General features: G+C 32.6%; 1 protein-coding gene across 4 annotated transcripts in view; it reads right to left on the bottom strand.

Moving 5' to 3' along the window:
• LOC114333392 (formin-binding protein 1-like) overlaps positions 1–23,657 on the bottom strand; it is a 272,061-nt gene that overhangs the window by 140,032 nt on the left and 108,372 nt on the right. For all 4 annotated transcript variants that reach the window (XM_028283276.2, XM_028283268.2, XM_028283262.2 and 1 more), the window contains exon 2: positions 18,941–19,056. In XM_028283276.2, coding sequence (XP_028139077.1) covers positions 18,941–19,056 — 116 coding nt within the window. The remainder of the gene's footprint in view (positions 1–18,940; positions 19,057–23,657) is intronic.

Raw genomic sequence — 23,657 nt, 5'->3', positions numbered from 1 at the left:
AAGACAGAAGCTAGAATAGATGGACAACTTATGGAACCTGTAGATATAGGCAATGGAATAAGACAGGGGGGACTAACTAAAACCTATGCTATTGAATCTAATCATGGATGAAGTCCACTACTTTTTGAGCTACACTTACTTTAAAAAGTTTTTTGTTTGTCTGAGATATCTGAGATAATATTAGACCAGAGAAATGTATCAAGATAATCGCTGTAATAAACAATATATGCCGATTTAGGCTGTTTTTTAGAATGTTCGTCCATTATTTTATCAAAAAACTGAAAAAAAAGGTCTATTAAAAAAGCTTTGAAATGAGACAGATGTGGTAAAAGATTTTTAGTGCATTTATTTATTAATAAACGTTAAAAAGAGATAAACATTTTAAAATAGAATAAATTGTTAATACATTTTGTAAAAATGCTGTTACAACTTTCAATTTTGCGTTACACGGATTCATTTATAGTGGACAATATGCAATAAAAATTTCAAATCGATTCACTGAATAGTTTTTAAAGAATTTCCAATTGAAATAAAAATTTAATTGCATATTTGTATAGTACATGAAAAGCTAATGACCCATTGAATAGTTTTAAACAATTTTTAATTGAAATAAAAAATTAATTGCATATTTGTATAGTAGGTAGGTACCTACATAAAGAGCTAATAAAATTAAAAAAAAAACATGCATTTATGTTGAATAGTCTTCGAGATATTTTATTTGTAACCTACAAACATTTTTGTAATTAGAGTTGTAATTTCTGTTCTATTTCTATATTTATTTTTGTTATGATCTATTAGTCCAGGGCGCATCTGTCTTGAGATGGACGTTGAGAGGTGACTCAAATTTTTTTGCAGAAATTGCTTGAAAATAAATCCGATAATAATATTTGAGTTATCCTCCCACTCAAAATGGAACTCCGGAACATTGTTTAAATAATCAAAATGTCAAAATATGAAGGAAAAATGCGATTTTTTTTATTATAACTTTAAAACTATTCATTTCTGAGAAAAGTTATACTGATATAAAAGTTGCGTAATTAAATTTCCTACAATATAGAATTGGTTAAAATTTAAAAAATAGTCACCCTAGTTGAAAAATAGCAATAATTGTGAAAAAACCATACAAAAACAAGTATTCGCATTATACGTTTTTCAACCATTTATATTTATGCTATACTTAGGACCTTCATATTTTACCCACAAAAACTTTATGATAGGTATAGTAAAACAACACTGTAAATTTCATTAAGATCGATTTAATAGATTTTGCAAAATAAATTTTGCAATCCAGCTTTTGCAAAAAATTCATTTTTTAAAATGTTGCAGGACTGAAAATAAAGCAGATAGCAAGTTGAATGTTTGAAGTTTTTTGCTTATAGAAGTGTACTGTGCCTTTCATTTTCAATTTGCAAAATTCAAATCGATTAACTACCACGGCGTCAGGAATTTTTTAAATAAACAATTATTTTTGGTGCTACGCGCAGGACAGCGGTGTTCAATTCACACAAGTTGATTTCCACCAAAATTCCTTCCAATCTTTATCTAATATATTATTTTCTTACTCCATATTTTGTTGTATTTTAATATTTTAATTCCACAAAAATCAAACTAATTTTATTATTGTTTGTGAAATATTGTTTAAACATGTTGTTCTGAAGCTATTTTCTTGTGGCATTTTTACAATTTTAACTATTTAGAATGGGAAATAAGCCACAATATTATTAAAAAATGATTTTTATTATTAACGTTTCGACGCCCAAATCGGGTGCCGTTGTCAAAATACAAAATACTATTAATATAAACAAAAATGTTGTTGCTTAGTAAAAAAATTCTTTTAATAATTTATTTAATTTGACTCATTCAATTCAGATACATATGATACATTTTAAAGTAGAAGACTTTAAAATGATATTGCCAATATTTATGAGTTGCGTTCCTGGGACGACTTTACTGAAAGATAGTTCATTCGATTACATGAAATCAACCCCAACTCAAAAATATCCGTCATAAAAAAAAAAAAAATCATAGCATGTGATCTGTCTTTAAAAAGACAACCACATGCAACGGTGACATTAAAATTCTCGCGTTAGAGATCTCATAGTAAATCACGAGGGAAAACCAGGAAAAACCTCGTGATACTATCCCGACATCGTAAGTATTTGGTCTTACATTTAATTTACTCTCAAAATTAATACCAAATTCTGACTTTACTATAATTTTGTTTAAATTATAAATAATATCAATAATACATGGGTATATAAGTAATACTAAAATATAAAATATGTACTAACTCGACTATTGACTTACTAATTGTGGTATTTTCTTTCTATTGACTTCCTCTTTCAGTATGGGTATCCATATTCATTTTTTTCAGTAAGGTCGTCCCAGGAACGCAACTCATAAATATTGGCAATATCATTTTAAAGTCTTCTACTTTAAAATGTATCATATGTATCTGAATTGCCGATATAAATGAGTCAAATTAAATAAATTATTAGAAGAATTTTTTTACTAAGCAACAACATTTTTGTTTATATTAATAGTATTTTGTATTTTGACAACGGCACCCGATTTGGGCGTCGAAACGTTAATAATAAAAATCATTTTTTAATAATATTGTGGCTTATTTCTCATTCTAAATAGTTAAAATTGTTTAAACAATTGAATATGTAAAAATAATAAACTTTTAGTTAAAATTAATGTTAAAATATATGAACAAAGAAAGTTATTGCTAAAAAATGTGTTATTTCAAAGGATAGAGTGTGTTTTTATTTTGCAATAAACAAATTTATTTATTTATATCGAAACGTAATAAAAATAAAATGTATCAATCATTATCAAAGGTCATTGGATTGCCCAATCAGAGCAAACTATCCGCTGTCCTGCGCGTAGCACCAATAATTAATGTTTATTTACAAAAAATTCCTGACGTCGTGGTAGTTAATCGATTTTAATTTTACAAATTGCAAATGAAAGGTACAGTACACTTCTATACGTAAAAAAAATTTCAACTTGTTATCTGCTTTATTTTTAATCCTGGAACATTTTGAAAAAATGAATTTTTGTTGCAAAAGCTGGATTGCAAAATTTATTTTGCAAAATCTATTGAACCGATCTTAATGAAATTTACAGTATTGTTTTACTGTATCATAAAGTTTTTCTGGGTGAAATATGAAGGTCCTAGTCCTAAGTGTAGCATATGTAAATGGTTGAAAAACGTAAAATGCGAATACTTGTTTTTGTATGTTTTTTTCACAATTATTGCTATTTTGCAACAAGGGTGACTATTTTTTAAATTATTAACCAATTCTATATTGTAGGAAATTTAATTACGCAACTTTTGTGTTAGTACAACTATTCTCGGAAATGAATACTTTTAAAGTTATAATCAAAAAACGAAGCAAAAAAATCGAATTTTTCCTTCATTTTTTGATATTTTGATTATTTAAACAATGTTCCGGACCTTTTTGAGAGGGAGGATAACTCAAATATTATTATTTGAGTTATTTTCCAGCAATTTCTGCAAAAAAAATTTGAGTCACCTCTCAACGTCCAAATGTACTAATATTTTTACAGATGCGCCTTGGTCTATAAGTTCTAAGTTTTCACCCAACGAACGTGACAGTAGTCGATATTTGAACTCTTCCTGTAACTTTGCATCGATTGATATACGATTTCACTAATTTTCAGTCATTTTTGCCTAACTTCCAGTCATAACCGGAAATGATATCAAAACCAGAACTAAATATTGGAGCTCGACTGTTCAATACGCGTCAATTGATATATCACATGTACTATTTCTGCAACTATATGTGGAACATCGGGTTACAACTTTTCAACAGGAAGTGACAAAAACCGGATGTATATATATTGTTCTCGTCTTGTTAAGGCGCGTCGAATAATATATAGCTTGTACTATTTCGGAAACTTTAAGACATTACTTCTGGTTGCAACTCTGGAACTGGAAGTCCGAGGTTAAGTTTCTCAACTTTAATACCACCTTTGAGTTATAAGCTCTCATTCGACACCTCATTTGTTATTTTTTTTAATAACTTTGGAGTTATACTTCGGGTATATTCGCAGACGGACTGACGGACGAACAGACAGGCATGAAACCCGAAATATATATTTTGTTCTTGTCTTTTACTAAAGCGCGTCGAATAATATATCTCTTGTACTATTTCGACGACTTTAAAAACAGCACTTCCGATTACAACTCTAAAAGCGGAAGTCCGATGTCAAATTTCTCATCTTTAATACCATCATTGGGTTTCGCTTTCATTCGACACTTCATTTGTCATTATATTGTCATTTGTGTTTACAGACATGGATTCGTTTTCACATTTTCAAATTGGGTAAAAACAATTAGTCCAGAAAGCCACTGCGCACCCGCTAGGAAAAATATTCTAATTCGGATTTTTTGCACAATCTTACTCAAAAAGGACTCCTTTTAAAAAATTTGCATGTTGCCAGGACCAAAAGGTGGTCATGGAAAAAAGTTTTTTTTAGGTTTTTGGATCATTCCAAACAGAAAAGGTCTTTAGTGACTTTTCTCTAAAAATGATAGTTTTTGACATATAAGAGATTAAAAAGTGAAAAATTGCGAAATCGGCCATTTTTAACCCACAAAAACTATGTGAAAAACTGAAAATTTGAATGTTGCCAAGGTAGGTGGATATTCTTTAAACATCGATTGATGAAATCCCGAAGAGTTTTTTGCAATACAGTATTCAAAACTCCTTTGTTTTTTAATTGCTAATCAAGCGTGCGCGACACTATTTTCCACCGACAGTATGGTGCAAGTGAAAGGAATAAATTCGTTATATCGTAAACCGGCGACTTTAAGGAAAAATCCCGAAGCAGGTCGATTTTTATTTTTAAGTTATGATATTGTGGCATATATGGTATACTAGTGACGTCATCCGTCTGGGCGTGATGACGTAATCGATGATTTTTTTAAATGAGAATAGGGGTCGTGTGGTAGCTCGTTTGAAAGGTTCTTCAATTCTCCATCAAGTAATGTAAACATTTACATAATTTTTTATACAGGGTGTCCTTCTACTTCTTTTTTTGTCAAATAATTTAATTTAATAAAAATTTTTTGGACACCCGGTATAAATAATTATGTAAATGTTTATATTACTGAATAGAGAATTGAAGAACCTTTCAAATGAGCTAGCACACGACCCCTATTCTCATTTAAAAAAATCATCGATTACGTCATCACGTCCAGATGGATGACGTCACTAGTATACCATATATGCCACAATATCATATTTTAAAATTAAAAATCGACCTGTTTCGGGATTTTTCCTTAAAGTCGCCGGTTTACGAAATAACGAATTTATTCCTTTCATTTGCACCATACTGTCGGTGGAAAATAGTGTCGCGCACACTTGATTAGCAATTAAAAAACAAAGGAGTTTTGAATATTGTATTGCAAAAAACTGTTCGGGATTTCATCAATCGATGTTTAAAGAATATCTACCTACCTTGGCATCATTCAAATTTTCAGTTTTTCGCATAGTTTTTGAGGGTCAAAAATGGCCGATTTCGCAATTTTTCAATTTTTAATCGCTTATATGTCAAAAACTATCGACTTTAGAGAAAAGTCACTAAAGACCTGTTCTCTTTGGAATGATCCAAAAAACCTAAAAAAAACTTTTTTCCATGCAAAAAAAAATTTTTAGGAAAAAAACAAAAAAAAAACGTTTAAAAAATTTTTGACCACCTTTTGGTCCTGGCAACATGCAAATTTGTTAAAAGAAGTCCTTTTTGAGTAAGATTGTGCAAAAAATCTGAATTAGAATATTTTTCCTAGCGGATGCGCAGTGGCTTTCTGGACTAAATAGCTTTTTCAATTTCAGTACCTGTATAATTCCCCAAAAAAGCTTCAAATGTGTCAGTATTGTGAAACATTCAACAATTAGCACTTTTCTTGTAAAACCGAAATGACTGGTTAAAATTCCCACAAGTCGTTCTCCAGCAGTTTATTCGGCAGGTCCAGCATTGTCAGTCACAGCCGCAATTTCATGAATTCTCCAAAACCCGTTTGATGCCACCTCGTTCTCTCGTTAAATTATTCTTTCGACGCTGTTGCCAAAAGGTCAAGTTTCGCAAGGAAAGAGGCTGTACTCTGTGATTCTCGACATAACGTTAGAAAGTCCGTGGAAAAAGTGGTTATTATATATGTCTGAACGGTTAATCAGTAACAAGTAATAAGTTAATAACATGTTTGTCGTATTCATTTCACATATATATGAGAGCACTGTTTTTTCGTGCAGGAAAGAACAGATATGTAATGTTATCGATGAAAAAAGTTAAAATAACCACAAGAAGACTCGAAGAAACAATAATTAGGCAATGTTTTTATACTTGGTTGTTAATCTGATACAGTATGGGATATGAAGATTAAGATCTCGGTTTTTAATACACTCTTTGATGGTCAGGGAGGTACCGCTTCTCTACTCATATTCCGAGAATTTAATGTCTCCTGGAGTTTGTCTTCCTCAGTATTTGCTAGATTTTTAGCTACTCTAACATTGCCGCAGATGTTCTGCGTCTTACTTTTTAAGGAAATTTTAATGATCTGCTCTGACGAAACATCTTGAAAATATCTACAGTAGGAAAAATGAAAGAATACCCATGAACGAACATATAAAACACGCTGTATTTTCCTGTCACCGTGTCATACAAAAAATTGGCCAGCGCAAGTACATGTAATAATTATTATTACATGTACTTGCGCTGGGCAATTTTCTTTGTGTCTGCACATTAGATATGCAGATGACACCATAGTTTTCGCCGATAATCTGAATGATTTACAGATATTAACAAATCGTATAACAGAAGTCAGCAACAGATAAGGACTAGCTCTTAACATAAAGAAGACCAAATTTATGACAATTAGTAAAAAACCAATATTAAACGCTCAACTTACAATCAACCAACAGAATATCGAAAGAGTTGAGCAATATACATATCTGCACTGGCGAAGCGTCCATGTAACCACTGTTACCATTGGGAACAGTTAAAAATCTTGCAAATAAATATTTTATGACGATGAATAATTCTATTTACCAATAATATTTTTACCAATAGAAATATATTATTATATTATGTGGTAATAGTACCTAACTCAGTAAATATCTCACTAAATAGCCAACTACTCGTAGACACGAAAATATTGGCGAGTTTATGTGACTCCGTTGCACTTTATTACACTCTGTTACCAGACTCATTTCTGGTGACAATGGTTAATACGCACGCTGGCGCTCGGGACCGGGTAGTGACTGAAAATTTTGAAGAAGCGACGGCATAAGCGCGCTGTGTATCAGTAGGGCTGTTACCAAATTTAAAATTGGTGACAGTACCTATAAAAAGTGTGCGTGCAGTTAACCATAGATGAGTGTCGCTTCTTAATCGATCAACTACTTGAAAAGTAATTCTCCTTGTATAATTTTGAAGAAAAAAATGAGATTATTAAAAATGAAAGACCTATTTTAAACAATTTAAAAAAATAATCAACAAAAGTAGTTCGATATTTTAAATTTAGTTGGTACAGTGAAAATCCTTGGTTATATTATCGTTGCAAGAAAAATATATTGTATTGTTGGGCATGTCTTCTGGTTTCTACAGAAAAATGGGTGGGCCAGGTTCACGATTTAAATGGTGTTAGATTTTTAAAAAGGAGACATGAAAGTTCTCCGTTACCTACATGTAAGATGTATACCCAATTTGATTCAATTTGGCAAAACAAAAATCAAAAGTTCTCTTAACCAAGCTTTTAAAGCAAATATTGCTAAACATAATGAGTTTGTTCAAAAATAGATAGGTATATGGTATATCCTTAGCACACTTATAAGAGATACTGTATGTTTTTGGGCCAAACAAGAACTAGCGTTTCGTGATCATTTTGAGTGCGACGACTCTGACAATCGAGGCAATTACAAGGAATTGTTAACATTAATTGCCAAAAAAGATCAAAAATTTTGTCAACATCTAGAAACATCTGTTTTTTCGAGAGTTTCAAGTCATATACAAAATGATATTATTGAAGCTACACTCACCGGCACAAAATTCCGCCACCCAAAATTTTTGATAAGTTTGACAATTTATAATTTTATTATTTGTGCTCCGATTTTCAAGATTCTTGCACCAGTTTGTAGGTACATGCATTCATATTGTTTGGTATTATTCCGGTAACAAAATTTTTTTGCTTTCATGTCATTGTACAGGGGTGAAAGGAAGCGTTGTATTTTCTCCTAATTTTAAAAAATTCTGTGGAAAAATGGAATAGTTGATTTTGTTTCATCGTCCTGTCATATTTTCCCGGAGGCATCACCAACATTTAGTTTTTTGAATTATCCGAATATCTTTTTTCTTGTAAGAGTTGTACCATTTTTTGTAAATAAAAACACTGATTGACTCATACAATTGAGGTTGGATTGATAAGATTAGAATGGCCCGCATGCAGCCCAGATCTTAATCATATTGAGCATTTATGGGATGAATAAGAAAAACTATCTGCCGTCATCCTAGGCCTCCAGAAAAGTTGGTACATTTATGGCCCTTGTAGAGGAATATCGGGCTATTCCCCAAGCAAGGAAAACACATCTTTATTAGATGCTAAACAGATTGCGAGCAGTCGTTGCTGCAAGAGGTGGACATAACCGCTATTGAATTGTTTTGTTTTCTTGTTAAGTTTGTTTTGTTTTGTTTTGTTAATTTTAGTGCGTTTGATATTTTTAATTAAATAAACCTTCAAAGCAGTGTTTTTAATTACAGCTCTTACAAGAAAAGAGATATTCCGATAATTAAAAAAAAAGACCTTAGTGATACCTCCAGGATAATACAAAATGGGTATGAAACAAAATCAGCCCTCCAATTTTTCCATAGAATTTTTTAAAGTTAGGAGAAAAAAACAACGCTTACATTCACTCCCGTATAATGCCATCAAAGCAAAAAATTTTTGTTACCGGAATAATAGCAATTGACATCAATACTTGTACCTACAAACTCGTGCAAGAATCTTGAAAATCGAAGTACAAATAATAAAGTTATAGATTGTCAAACTTAATCAAAAATTTTGGGTGGCGGAATTTTGTGCCGGTGAGTGTATATATACATTTAGCCATATCTTCATTTTTTTAAATAAGATTTTTGCATCTGGTTTTGGTAACACTTCAGAAAAAGTCACGCGTCGCCACTGCATATCTGGGTACGAATTTAAATAGCCAATGGGATCACTCGACATAAATTAAACAGCGAATAATAAAAGCGAAAGCAGCATACGTTAGAATGAGACCCATTTTTAACATTCGAGACATATCATTAAAAACAAAATACCGTCTGTTGAAAAGCTACATATTCACAGTTCTGCTCTACGCAGCACTGGAAGCGTGGACACTAACTGTTGCATCTATGAATCGGCTCGAACCTTTCGAAATGTGGTGTTATATGCGCATCTTACGTATATCCTGGGTTGACCGAATTACTAATGTGGAAGTCCTGCGAAGAATGGGGAAAGAGTGTGAAATTCTCATAACCATCAAAACGAAAAAATTAGAATATCTAGGACATGTAATGAGAAATAAAGAACGTTACAGCCTTCTCCAACTGATTCTCCAAGGGAAGGTAAATGGTAAAAGAGGACCAGGAAGAAGACGCATTTCCTGGCTTCAAAATTTACGAAAGTGGTATAACCCCACTACCACTGAACTGTTCCGCGCTGCGGTAAACAAAGTCAAGACATCCATGATGATCGCCAACATCCGGAACGTATAGGCACTTTAGGTAGAAGATTACGAACAAGACACCATGTGAACACTTCAACAGTTAGTTGGGAAAGAGCTTTTTTCTTAACAACTAAAACAACTTTTTTTAGTAAAATTAATAATAAAAAAATTTTCCATATGTTGCGAACTTACGTAACCATGCTCTTACTGTATACATGTATATAAAACTTGTAATGAATATACCTGTCAAATCTCTTCTTCGATAAATGTTGCATGGCATAACGGTCCATTTTCTAAAGAACGCTGAAACAGTTAATGCGTCACCTGTGATACACAAATATTGTGTTTTTAATTTTCTGACTGGAAGTATATTTTATGATCCCATTAGGGACATAATGGGATCGTTTATTTTCACACTATTAAAAAACGTATAAATTATTATTTATTTTATGTATTTTTTATTTATTTTACGTCTTTTTTTAAGATCGTACAATTTACGACTGATTGGTATCTATGTAAAAATAAATAAGGTAAATAATGTTGTCTTAGCGCACACCTATAAAATGAATTTTTCCAAAACATGTCTATATTTTAACAGTATATTAAGTAGTGGGCTTACAGATTTTTCTATCAGATTTGGCAACGTTACCATTCAAAACTTGTTCAGCTGCTTTCAGTGCTTTTTTCTTAGATCTGCAGCCACTCGAGATTAAGTTTATTATGTTAATTAAGCAAAACATAATTAAACGGGGTGGATAAACGACGTGAGCCGTTCTGTTAATTTTATCTGCTAGTTTACAGGAACAACTTTTATTCACTAATATCCCTGTATTTACTTACAAAAATTGTATCATTTGTACACAATTTTCGGTATAGACTTCTTCATTGTTTGCCACTACCATCAATTGCCCACAAAAATACGTTCTGTCAAAGTAGTCTTCCATTGGCTCGCATGAGTTGGTATTATTTTACAGGGATGCACTGGATCGAAATAATAATACGAAAATAAATTTCGATGATGCTATAATAGATGTTTGTCTGTCTGTCTCTCCGTCCGTCCATCTGTCAAGTCTTAGATTGAAAAAACTCTAATAGATATAGAAAAATCTACGACGGAAATTCAGCACTTAAAATTATGACGGCAAACATTTCAAAACGAGAATACTTCCGGATTTGAGAAAAATTCATAAAAACGGTATTATAACTGGCAAACGAGGATATATACACTTATTTTGATTAATGCTTTGAGTAATGTTCGGATGTTCGCAAAGAGTACATAAAAAATAAAAAAAAGAAATATCAAAACTCATTAACAAGAACCAGAGGTATTTGAATAAGGAAAACAACAATCTGTAATGTTCGAAAAGTAGTTCTGTTTCTGTTGCACGCATGTACAAACTGTATAAAAACAAATTATTTTATATATCGACCAATTCTACGATTTCCGTTCTATTTTTTTTACTTTGGTAGCCGTCCATCGCATAGAAACACATTATCCTTTTCATTCCCCCCCATAGCAAAATAATTACCTACGCGAGTGCATAGTTGCAAAACGTATGGGGATTCGAATAAAATATTTCTCATGGAGGTCATTTTTCACGATCCGTGGAATTCAAAGGGAATAATATAATGTGTGGCAGGAGATGCTTAAATTACCGAGGTATGGTAAGTGTGTGATGCCTCTCGTTCTTTGTAATAGGTGCTCACGATTATCGTTACGATATTATTGTCAAACGTTCATAATTATGGCTAAATAAATTTTGTTCTTGTTGTATAAACAGAAGAAAACGATGATGAGATTAGGCGTCATAGGCGTGCTTCAAATTGGTGAGTGCGAAGAGGGTATTAGTCTAATAGAAAATTTTTAACGGAGCAAAGAGCGATGGAGAGGGCCATGCTAGGGATTAGTTTGAGAGACAGAATTCGAAATATCGACATTAGTGAAAGAACAAAGATTACTGATGTCGCAGAACGTATAACAAGGCTCAAGTGGCAATGGGTCGGACATGTTGCCCGAGATAATCCCGAAAAATGGAGACAGACACTAACAAACTGGAGACCAAGAGAGAACAGGCGAGGAGTAGGCAGACCGCAGCAGAGGTGGGCAGATGATATCAAACAAGTCGCGGGCAAGCAGTGGATGAGAATTGCCAAGAGTAGAAATCGATGGAAGCGAATGGCCTATGTCCAGAAAGAAGTGGACGAACACAGGCTGAAGAAGACATAGCAAACGGACGATAAATGGATATACATGGGGAATCTACAATATGCATTCCACGACGCTTCAATTTATCTAGCTAAAAAATCCAACGAATTTGAATTCTAGTAGGTACTCAATTTGTAAGTACACGAAGGTAAAGAAACTTTACTCACAATTAATTGAGTACTAGAAATCAAATTCGTTGGAGTTTTGCTTAGATTAATTTACGTGTTGTGGAACGAAAATTGTAGATTTCCCCACATCTATTCATTTAACGTCCGTTTGCTTTGGGAAGACGAGGAAGAAATTTATTTTTATTTTTTTATTATATCTTCAGCAGTGGATTTTTGAAACTGGATGATAATTGCTTTGCAAAGTATAGAAAGTTTTTATATAAAAAGATATTTTATATTGGACTTAGTCCAACGTTTCTCCAATTTTTGAACACTTGAAATGATTTGTCGAACTCATCAAAATAGGCATGTGTTTGTGTGATAATTTCGTCGTTAGAGTCAAATTTCTTTCCGCCAAGTCATTTCTTCAAATTTGGGAACATGAAAAAGTCAGTCGTGGTCAAATCTGGAGAATGGGGAGGATGCGGGAGCAATCCATAGCCTAACTCATAGATTTTTACCATGGAAAAATCACTTGAACTGTCCTGGTACTTTTTCAAGAGATTTTTTCTTGATCAAATGCGGTCTTTTTTGTTCAATTCCTCATTCAATCGACCCAATAAGTTGGTATAATATTCACCATTGATTGTTTTCCCCTTTTGAAGGTACTCAATGCAGAGTATACCGCGTGCTTCTCCAAAAACGGGCGCCATGAGCCCATCACTTTATTGGCTGACAAACGCACCTTTGCCCTTTTTTGGCGCCGACTCACCCTGAGAAACCCACTGTTTTGACTGCTGTTTGGTCTCCGGTATGTTGTAGTGGATCCACATTTTGTCCACTGTTACGAAACGGCGAAAAAACTCGTCCATATTGCGGCTTCAAAATGCCAAAAATTCCTGCGAAATTGTCACACGGTTACGTGAGTGGTCGATTGTAGGCAAATGCGGCACCCATCTTGCAGAAAGCTTTGTCATCCTCCTCCTCCTAAGTGCCTTCTCTATTGAGGTTGGCGATCAATATGACAAATTTCTCTCTGTTCTGGACTTGATGAATTAAGTCATTCCCTGTTGTGTGGGTCCAATTTCTAATGCTTCGGAGCCAGGATTTTTTCTTTGTTCCTATACCCCTTTTACCTTCGATTTTGCCTTCTAATACCTGGAGCTGCTCAAATTCCCTACGGCGCATTTTATGTCCTAGATATGACGTCTTTCTAATTTTGATTGTATTGACCAGGTAAGGACGTGTGTTCATTATTTCCATTACTTCTTAATTCGTAGTTCTGCTTCATGCTTATTCTTAGCATTCGGCGGTACAGCCACATTTCGAATGAATTCAGTTTGTTGACGTCATACTGTTTTACTGTCCTTTGTCATACCCAAGTGATTTTTCTTCTCAAAACGTGCAGTAGTCGGTGCTAGAACTATTCGCGGAGCAAATCCTAAACTTACCCAGAGGGAGAACGCCTGCGCATTACAAAATTGGGAGTTCGATAAGGTAGAATGTTTTCCTCTGAACAGCTAATGCGCATGCGTTCTCCCTCTGGGTAAATTCAGGATTTGCTCCGAGAATAGACCTACTGTTGACAGGAGCAGTTTTGCCACTTCATTTAAGAGGCGGGAAGTTCAAAAAGTCACGGACTTATTGGCCCGCCCCCGAAGTATCTAATGACTTTTGATGTAAAGTAACTAAAGCAGCAAGAATTCAACAGTGTAAAGATTTTCACCACCCGGTATATTACGAGTAGTACCTTCATGGTATACAAATTTTCCAATTTGTTTAGTACCTTTTCTGACCTCTTCTTTACTCCTATGAAGATTTCAAATGTCTAAAGCCCCCAGGTAGTATTCTTGGTTCAACTTTGTGAATGACCTTGGTAAGCGCACAACCATTATTATGATGACTGTGTACTTCATTTCTAACAATAGTGTCTAGTCGAGAACGATCGCATGATAACACAGAGTCTCGTTTAATGCAAAGAGTCTCATTATTTCAATTTGAAAAACACAGTGGAATCACGAACCCTCGAAATGCACTGTAATTTGATCTGTGTTTGGGAATAACCGCACGCCTAAAATATTGAGGATTTCGATTGTTTTGTTTTTGTATAGCGTGTTGCGAAGTAAAGTCAAAAAATGTAAAAAAGAAATCCCACGGAACGAAAAAAGATAAGAATTGAAGACGGGATTCAACACAACGTGAAATAGCGAAATATCTCTCGAAATTTGTTATTTATGATCCTTACGCTAATACCAAACCCTAATTTATTGCCTGATTGCCTGAACGATGAACGAGTCATCGTTCGGAGGTCTCTATCCATTTCATTGTCCATGCTGCCATACTTTCACCATGTGAACAAGTCAAACCACAGCTCAGATGTTACCTGGGGCATATTACTAAAATACCTTAAACATCCATTCGTAAGTTAGCATTTTCAACCGATGTTTCCTTGAGGGATCACTTATACAGGGCTTTGGCCCACATATTTTTGTTAAATTATATCTTGGTGGTTAGCATGTAAATTTCACGTAAGCACTGATGAGAACTGGTAAACCAGTCGAAAACTAGTTATGTGATTGTGATGTAGCCCTTTTTAGGGATTTTAAATATATACCTTTTATAAAGGATTTTACTGTTTTTTGTATTACATGGTATACAGCCAACTACAGGAAAACTTTTTCCTTGTGGATTTGTATTAATTAATATCTTTTCCTCCAAACGTGAAGTTTTCAATTAACCAGAAACAACTGCATACTTCTCATTAATAAAGTATTTTATTTTAATTTTTTTTTGTTACATTTTTGTTTGAGCTAATGATTCTTTATTAAAATATATAAAACTATAATAAATATTTAAATATGTTTTCTTGTACACACACCAGGGTATGCAAAAATTAATGGGTCACGAAGGATAAGAACAAAAATAACCGGGCCACGGAAAAATAAGTTTGGGAATCGCTGTATTATAAATTCAGTTAGAATGAAAGTCATATTATTTTGTGAAATTAATTACAATATTTTGTTCATGGTATATTTTTAGAAAAATAGACTATAGCTTATTCAAGTACATACATATTATTGGTTTTTTAATTATTAAACTATGGTATTTTATAGTACATAATTACCAATTTAACATAACGATCTTACGGCTGTTAAAACGAGTTCTATTTATGCATAGAGTAAATAGTTATTAACCTAAAAAACAATTTATAAATATTTATTTTGTGTATGTACGTACATAATAAACACACAACAGCAATTCATTTAAAATAGTTGCTTAATGAGAGGTATTTTTGCGCAGGGCGTATGACTCATAGAGATATTCCACAACTCTGGCTGAGGCGTAATATTTTGCAAGGTGTGGAATTAACATTATAATAATTAAACGGTTTTTCATTATGTCGACACACTGAAGAATGCTGTGTTTCCTGTGATTATAATACTCTGTAACGGCTTTGATGATTTTTATGTGTCTCAGGAAAAACATACATCGCCTGGTGAGAACAATAGTGACGAAACTTCAAAATGAACACTTTAGAGATAATCGTATTTGAAGTTTTGTTGAAACTGCTAAACAGTATAATTGACTTATAGGTAATCATTTTGCAAAATTTTTCTAATAATGTGCTTTCTAGATATGTAAACCAATTAGTAGAAGTAATTTTATTTGAAGAAAAGATTAATATTGTATTTATTTTTGATTTTTTTTCTGCGTTACGCCATTATTGCATTATCGATGATGTTTAATTTGATGTTTCGCCACTATACTTCAATACTACTATACTACAACAGTTTAGTTTTTGTTTTAAATAATTAAAAAATTTACTTTTAAAAATAAATTAAACGCATCAAATAAAATATTTTATTGTACACACCAGTTATGCGCAAAATGAAACTAAGTACAATAGAAAAATAACAAAATAAGATCTTAAGTAATACAGTAGAACCCCGTAAATCCGAACCCCGCGAATCCGAACTTTCGGCAAATCCGAACCAACGGAAAGTTAAAAAAATTTAAAAATTCAAGACAAAAACTTAAAAACATGTTTATTATACAGAGTAAAGCCAGAAAATTGGACAATGTAGGATTACTAGGATTTTGACATTTAAAATTTCTTAAAAATAAATATTATACTTTAATATATAGGTTTATAAAGTGTTTATAAAGGTTAAACACAAGCTTACTTTGGTTCTCTCGTAGTCAACTTGACTCCAAAAATATTGTCCACACTCTTGCGAGAACGTTTGGCTACTCAAAATCACAATGAAAGCTTTGAACTACTAGTTAAGGCTAACTTTCGGATAATCCGAACTTTTCGGAATCCGAACAGGCTGTCCCCCCAATTAGTTCGGATTTGCGGGGTTCTACTGTAATTATGAAAACGATAAACATGATAAAAGATAAAAAGTAAGCAAAAGAACTATGAATAGTAAAATTAAATTCATAATTTCACTCACGTATGTTTCGTATTTCAAACTACAAAAGAAATTATTATGGGTAGAAGGAATTGATTTATTTTGTAAGACTTCTTTTTAGAAATGAATATTGGTTCTCGATAGTGTGGAATTAAACAATACTGATCCAAAATGGATAGACGCTTTCTTGATTTGCTATTTCTAAGTACCTAAGAACGATTGAAACTGAGTTTCTCTGTAAGAAGTTTTATAAAAAAGAAACACAAAGGCAAAAACGACCACACAGACAAAAGTGCTCATTCGCCACTATTGCACATTGTACTACTATCTTTAATAAAATATCTAACATTTCAAATACATGCAGGCACGGCGTAATTACAGATTCGCCAGTATTAATATAAAGTTTGGTGTGCTTTCGTCGTTAATGCATCAAAATATTTGACAAATTCACAATACCATAAAGACTTGTAGGCGCCCTCTAGTAATAAGGAAATTAAATAATTGTTAGCCGATATTGCACATAAAAGAGGGCATATTTAGATGTCGATTGATGGACTTAACTCAAAAACGTTAATTTTCGAGTTTCGCCACTATTGTTCTCACTACTTAGGCGATATACACTATACGATAATTAGTACATACACAGTGAAACCACAATCCAAATTAACAGTAGACTTTCCAAAGCTTTTCATCTCTGCTACAATGAGAAGCACCCCATGATTCTTCCTAAGGATAAACGAATTGTGTCTTTGATGATTGATGATGTATCAAACGCAGGTCTCTCTACTCCATAGTGGACCACAACTGTGTTTCATTTCAGAATAAAATTTTGGCCTTTGCTTTGTCGGGTTTAACTCAAATAAAACAGTGATTTACAAATGTGTGGTATGCCGCAGGTTTAAAACAAAACCTGTCACACAGTTTATGTTTGATCTTCACTATAACCGTAATTCAGGCGCAAGAACTTTCAATTTGTCTCAGTGGACTATGCTTATCACTGGTGAAACTTACCACCTTTCCCTCGTATTCTACCTTTTTGGAAATTGTATCATCAATAAAATTATTCGAGACATATCAATCTCTTCTAGCAGATTTAATGAATAGTAATAATCATAAACTCATGGTCAGATGTTCCAGTTTAAGTGACGTCTAGGTCAGAAGTAATGGCGTTAACAGATTCGAATCATTGGGATTTTCGTTAAGTAATGCATTGGTGGGTGTGGTTTAAGGTTAGTCCCATTCATAAACTATATTAATATTAATGGTACCAATCTGGAATTATTAAATTGGCATATCGGTATTAGCATTTATGCTAATAATAGATATACTATTCGGAGTATATTGATGAAATAAAATAAGGTGAAGATTGACATATTTGGGAAGTTTGGTGAAACTCTAAAAATCTAATGAATTTAAAAAAAATCCCAGTGATTGGCTGTACACCATAGTAAAACTTAAAAAAGGGAAGTGAAATTTTCCAAACGGATTAAAATTTCAGGACGTTTTCGGCATTAACAGACCAACATCATAGTTAGTAATTGAAACTAACCCCTTGAAAAGATGAAGGTACGTAATAACTTTTAGACTGCATATCATATTCTTCTTTTGCCCTTTAATACGTCCAATTTTGAACATAGGCTTCCCCCAGTTTCCTCCATTCGCTTCTGTTTAGTGCTTTCTGTTTCCAGTGCGTTCCTCCTATCTTTTTAATGTCGTCTCCCCATCTCATCTGGGGTCGTCCTCTTGCTCTCTTTCCTGTCCATGGTCTCCATTGTTGTATCGTGCTATTCCACCTATTGTCCGTTTGTCTAGCGTTATGACCTGCGAAGCTCCATTTTAGCCTGGCTATATGTTCTGCGTCTTTGACTTGTTTTATGTCTTACCTAGTTGTTTTGATTTTTGTCTGTTAATTTTACTTCCAACATTGCTCTCTCCATGGATCTTTGTGTCTTCATTATTTTATCCATGTTTGCCTTGGTCAATGTCCATGTTTGACATGAGTATGTTAGAATTAGGAGTATGCACTAGTCAAACACTCTTTAAGAGACCTATTTTAATTTCCCAAATCCTGCCCAGGCTAATCTGACCCTTCTTTTTACCTCCGCTGTTTGGTTTTCCTTATTTATTTTTATCATCTGTCCCAAATATATATAATCATTAACCGCTTCTATTCTGGTGTCGTTTAGTATTACGTTTCTATTATCTTGTGTGTTTGTCATTGTTTTTGTTTTGACAAAATTCATTTTTAGACCTATTTGTTCTGATTCATTTGCTAGTTCGGTTAGCATGGTTTGTAGTTCTTCAAAACTTGATGCTATTACTACTACATCGTCTGCATATCTTAAGTGGTTTAGTTTCTTTCCATTTATGTTTATCATATTAAATATATTAAAAATTAAAATTAAAACTACATGAGGTTCATGTTAGAAGATTTCACTTTAAAGAAACATATCTACTCTTTGCTTTTTTGCTTACCTTAATTTTGTAGCATATTCACATTCTATACTAGCTCGATCCCTAACAAACTGTCCATATTTTTCCAAAAAGTCTATTCCTTTCAACGTGTGCAGGGACAAGTTGTCATACTGGTCCTGTAACAAAAAAAAAGTATTATGTTCTATTCACTGTACTCAGTCTCAACTGACAGATAGATGCTGTGTTTTTATTGTGCTATGTTGGTTACTTAAAAGTAAACAATTAGCCATATGAAGTTAAACAGGCATTTGATAGAGTATGCAAAGTTAGACTGTGTATAGCGAAAACCGTGGGCTGCCATCCGTGCTCTCTTTTCTTTTCACTATTATATTTCTCTTTGCCGACGTGAACTGCTGAAGAGTGCCGCGCCACGTTACATGGGATGGCAGCTTAATAATTTTTTTATTTCCCATTAAAATATTTTACGGTAGAAGCGGAATTCTTTGTTAAAGCCCAATCTCATGACGAGGTTGAAGCGCGTGTTAAAGCGAGCTTCAGCAGTTGCTAATTTAAACGTCGACAAAGAGATATATAATATTAATAGTGAAAAAGAAAGGGAGAGCAGTTACCACCCTACAACACGGTAAAATTAAGTAATAGTTTTTACTTTGTGATAAAATGGGTCAAAGCTGTCAAAGCATATGAAGAGTGGATATATACAGTATGTCCCTGTAAGTTGTATCCATATGGAAAACTTTTTTATTATTAATTTTACGAAAAAAAGTTATTCTTCATAAAAAGCTCTTCATAACAATATCAAATTTTTTGAATATTATACGAGATATGTCAAAAAGTTCGAATTTCACTCAGAAGTAAAGTAGCTTTATTTTTCACAATATTGAAAATTGCTATTATGAAAAGTTGTTTGGAATTAAAAACTATATTCTAGTATGCAATTGCATCCTTCTAATTGAATTTTTTTTTAAATATGGATAACATTATTTTCAGTTATGTATTTCAATTCAGATAACTCTTTTATTATTAATTTTACGAAAAAAAGTGATTCTTAATAAAAAGTTCTGCATGGTCTAAAACCTAAAATACAACCATCTTATAATCGTATGTCAAATTATGAGGTATGCCAAAAAATATGAATTTCCCTCAAGAGTAAAATAATACGTTTATTTTTCGCAATATCGAAAATTGTTATTATGAAAAGTTATTTAGAATTAAAAACTATGTTTCGGTATGTAATTACATCCTTCTAATTGAAATATTCTGAACTATAAAGGTATGACCCGTGTTGAGCTGCCCCCCCCCCACTTGCAAAAATTAAAAAACAAATAGCCCTGATTTATGAGCTATTTATGAGCTCTCATATTCCGCAAACTAAAAATTTTGAGCTCGTTCCACTGAGCAGGAATTTAATACCCTAGTGGGGGGGGCTGACTCAGCCCCCCCCACTCAAAGTTACTTAAAAATAGGAATATTGAATCGGTTTTTGCGGCAGAATTACGAGCTATTTATGAGCTCTTGAAATTATATAGTTTCGATTTTTGAGCTCATCCCCTTCACCCCCAAACAACCCTTTAATTGATTTAACTTAATTAAGAGAAAGATGCTGAGAAAACTTAAAATATATCGTATTGCGGATATAATTCATATAGCTTATATACTCTAAGAATAAACTATTAAATCAAGAGCATTTCGATTATTGAGCTACAACCCCTTCGCAAGAAAACCACCCTATCTTCCCGGCTTAAGAGAAAGTTGTATTTAAAATGCATTAAACTAATTATTTGGCGACTACATATCATTTAATAATTTATAAGCTTCCAAATTACGCGCATTTAGATCAGTAAATTGCAATTTATTTTGTATAGTGCAGTCACTGAAGGTAAAAATCAACGATTACCTTCAATTTCGGTGAACCTTCATCGATTTTCACGAAAATTGGTCAGTAGTTAGAGGATACGTCAAGAAACAAAGGTGACATGGTACCACCTTGCGCCTTTACCCTGAGGGTGGATACCGCCCCTTCTAGGGGGTAAAAATTATTTAATAAAAAATAAATGCACAAATCAATAAAAGAACAAATTAAAAGCAAAATTTATTATATAAAGTTAATAAAATAAGTCAATACTTTTTAAGTTATTAAAGATCAAAGATTTTAATTATTTGTGAAAAAAATGCATGTTTTGAAAAGGTTTTTTGTAAATCACTGAAAAACTTTAAGTTTTTACAAAAAAGTTAATAGTAGTTTAATTCGTATAGCTTATATTCTAAGAATAAACTCTTAAATCACGCGTCTTTCGATTATAGAGCTACAACCCATTCGCAAGAAATCGACCCCATATTCCCGGCTTGAGAGGGAGTTGTTCTTAAAATAATTTAAATTAATTATTTGGCGACTACATATCGTTTAATAATTTATGAGCTTGCAAAATATACGCATCTCAATTATTATTGAATTGCCATTTTCTTTCTATAGTGCAGTCACTGAAGGTAAAAATCAACTAGTACCTTCGATTTCGGTAAATCTCCATTTATTTTCACGAATTGACAATAACAACTTGGGGTTTTAGCCTGGGGTATATGTCACCCCTTCTCGGGAGTGAAAATTACTTTATTAAAAATAACCCCACAAATCGAGAGAGGGACAAATTTTAAGCAAAATTTGTTATATAATGTGATTAAAATAAATCAATACTTTTTGAGTTATTAAAGATCAAATATTTTAATTTTTGGAAAGAAAATGCATGCTTTAGAGCGGTTTTTCATAAATGACTCAAAAACTGTAAGTTTTTACAAAAAAGTTTTCATCACTAAAATTGAAGCTAATAAAAAATATAATAAATTGCTTACTTGAAAAACCTTTTAATGTTAATTTAAAGTAAGTTATTGGTAATTAAATGTATATTTTTTTCCGCGACTGTTAAAATCTAAGGGTTCAAGCTTAATTAACGGGAAAGAGATGCATTTTATAACACTTACGTACTAAATACTTGTCAAAGTACTTAGAAATACCTATGAAAAATAAGATGCAGAAAAAGTTGATGGTATCAAAATCCGCTCACCAATTTTCGTGAAAATGAATGGAGATTTACCGAAATCGAAGGTCATGGTTGATTTTTACCTTCAGTGGCTGCACTATAGAAAGAAAATGGCAACTCAATAATTGAGATGCGTATATTTTGCGAGCTCATCAATTATTAAACAATATATAGTCGACAAATAATTAATTTAAATTATTTTAAGTACAACCCTCTCTTAAGCCGGGAATATGGGATGGTTTTCTTGCGAAGGGGTTGTAGATCAATAATCGAAAGGCGCGTGATTTTAGAGTTTATTCTTAGAATATAAGCTATACGAATTAAACTACTATTAACTTTTTTGTAAAAACTTACAGTTTTTCAGTGATTTACAAAAAACCTCTTCAAAACATGCATTTTTTTCACAAATAATTAAAATATTTTATCTTTAATAACTTAAAAAGTATTGACTTATTTTATTAACTTTATATAATAAATTTTGCTTTTAATTTGTTCTTTTATTGATTTGTGCAGTTATTTTTTATAAAATAATTTTCACCCCCGAGAAGGGCGGTATCCACCCTCAGGGTAAAGGCGCAAGGTGGTACCATGTCACCTTTGTTTCTTGACGTATCCTCTAACCACTGACCAATTTTCGTGAAAATCGATGAAGGTTCACCGAAATTGAAGGTAATCGTTGATTTTTACCTTCAGTGACTGCACTATACAAAATAAATTGCAATTTACTGATCTAAATACGCGTAATTTGGAAGCTTATAAATTATTAAATGATATGTAGTCGCCAAATAATTAGTTTAACGCATTTTAAATACAACTTTCTTTTAAGCCGGGAAGATAGGGTGGTTTTCTGGCGAAGGGGTTGCAGCTCAATAATCGAAATGCTCTTGATTTAATAGTTTATTCTTAGAGTATATAAGCTATAGGAATTATATTCGCAATACGATATATTTTAAGTTTTCTCAGCATCTTTCTCTTAAGTTAAATCAATTAAAGGGTTGTTTGGGGGTGAAGGGGATGAGCTCAAAAATCGAAACTATATAATTTCAAGAGCTCATAAATAGCTCGTAATTCTGCCGCAAAAACCGATTCAATATTCCTATTTTTAAGTAGTGGGGGGGGGGGCTGACTCAGCCCCCCCACTAGGGTATTAAATTCCTGCTCAGTGGAACGAGCTCAAAATTTTTAGTTTGCGGAATATGAGAGCTCATAAATAGGTCATAAATCAGGGCTATTTGTTTTTTAATTTTTGCAAGTGGGGGGGGCCAGCTCAACACGGGTAAAGGTATGTACTTTACTTTCGATCTTTTATCTTTTTTGATATACCTCGTATGAAATTGATAAAATTTGCTATATGATGGTTGTATTTTAGGTTTTAGACTTCAGACCATCCAGAACTTTTTATTAAGAATCACTTCTTTTCGTAAAATTAATAATAAAAGAGTTATCAGAATTGAAATAAATGAAAATAATGGGTTATCCATAATTTTTAAAAAAATTTTTTTTCTTCAATTAGAAGGATGTAATTGCATACTAAAATATAGTTTTTAATTCCAAACAACTTTTCATAATAGCAATTTTCAATATTGTGAAAAATAAAGCTACTTTACTCTTGAGTGAAATTCAAACTTTTTGACATACCTCGTATAATATTCATAAAATTTGATACCTGATGGTTGAATCTTGGGTTTTGGACCATGCAGAACTTTTTATAAAGAATAACTTTT

Source organism: Diabrotica virgifera, chromosome 5, assembly GCF_917563875.1.
Source record: "Diabrotica virgifera virgifera chromosome 5, PGI_DIABVI_V3a".
NCBI lineage: Eukaryota > Metazoa > Arthropoda > Insecta > Coleoptera > Chrysomelidae > Diabrotica > Diabrotica virgifera.
Note: the sequence above shows the minus strand (reverse complement) of the source record. Positions and strands in the feature narration are given on the sequence as shown.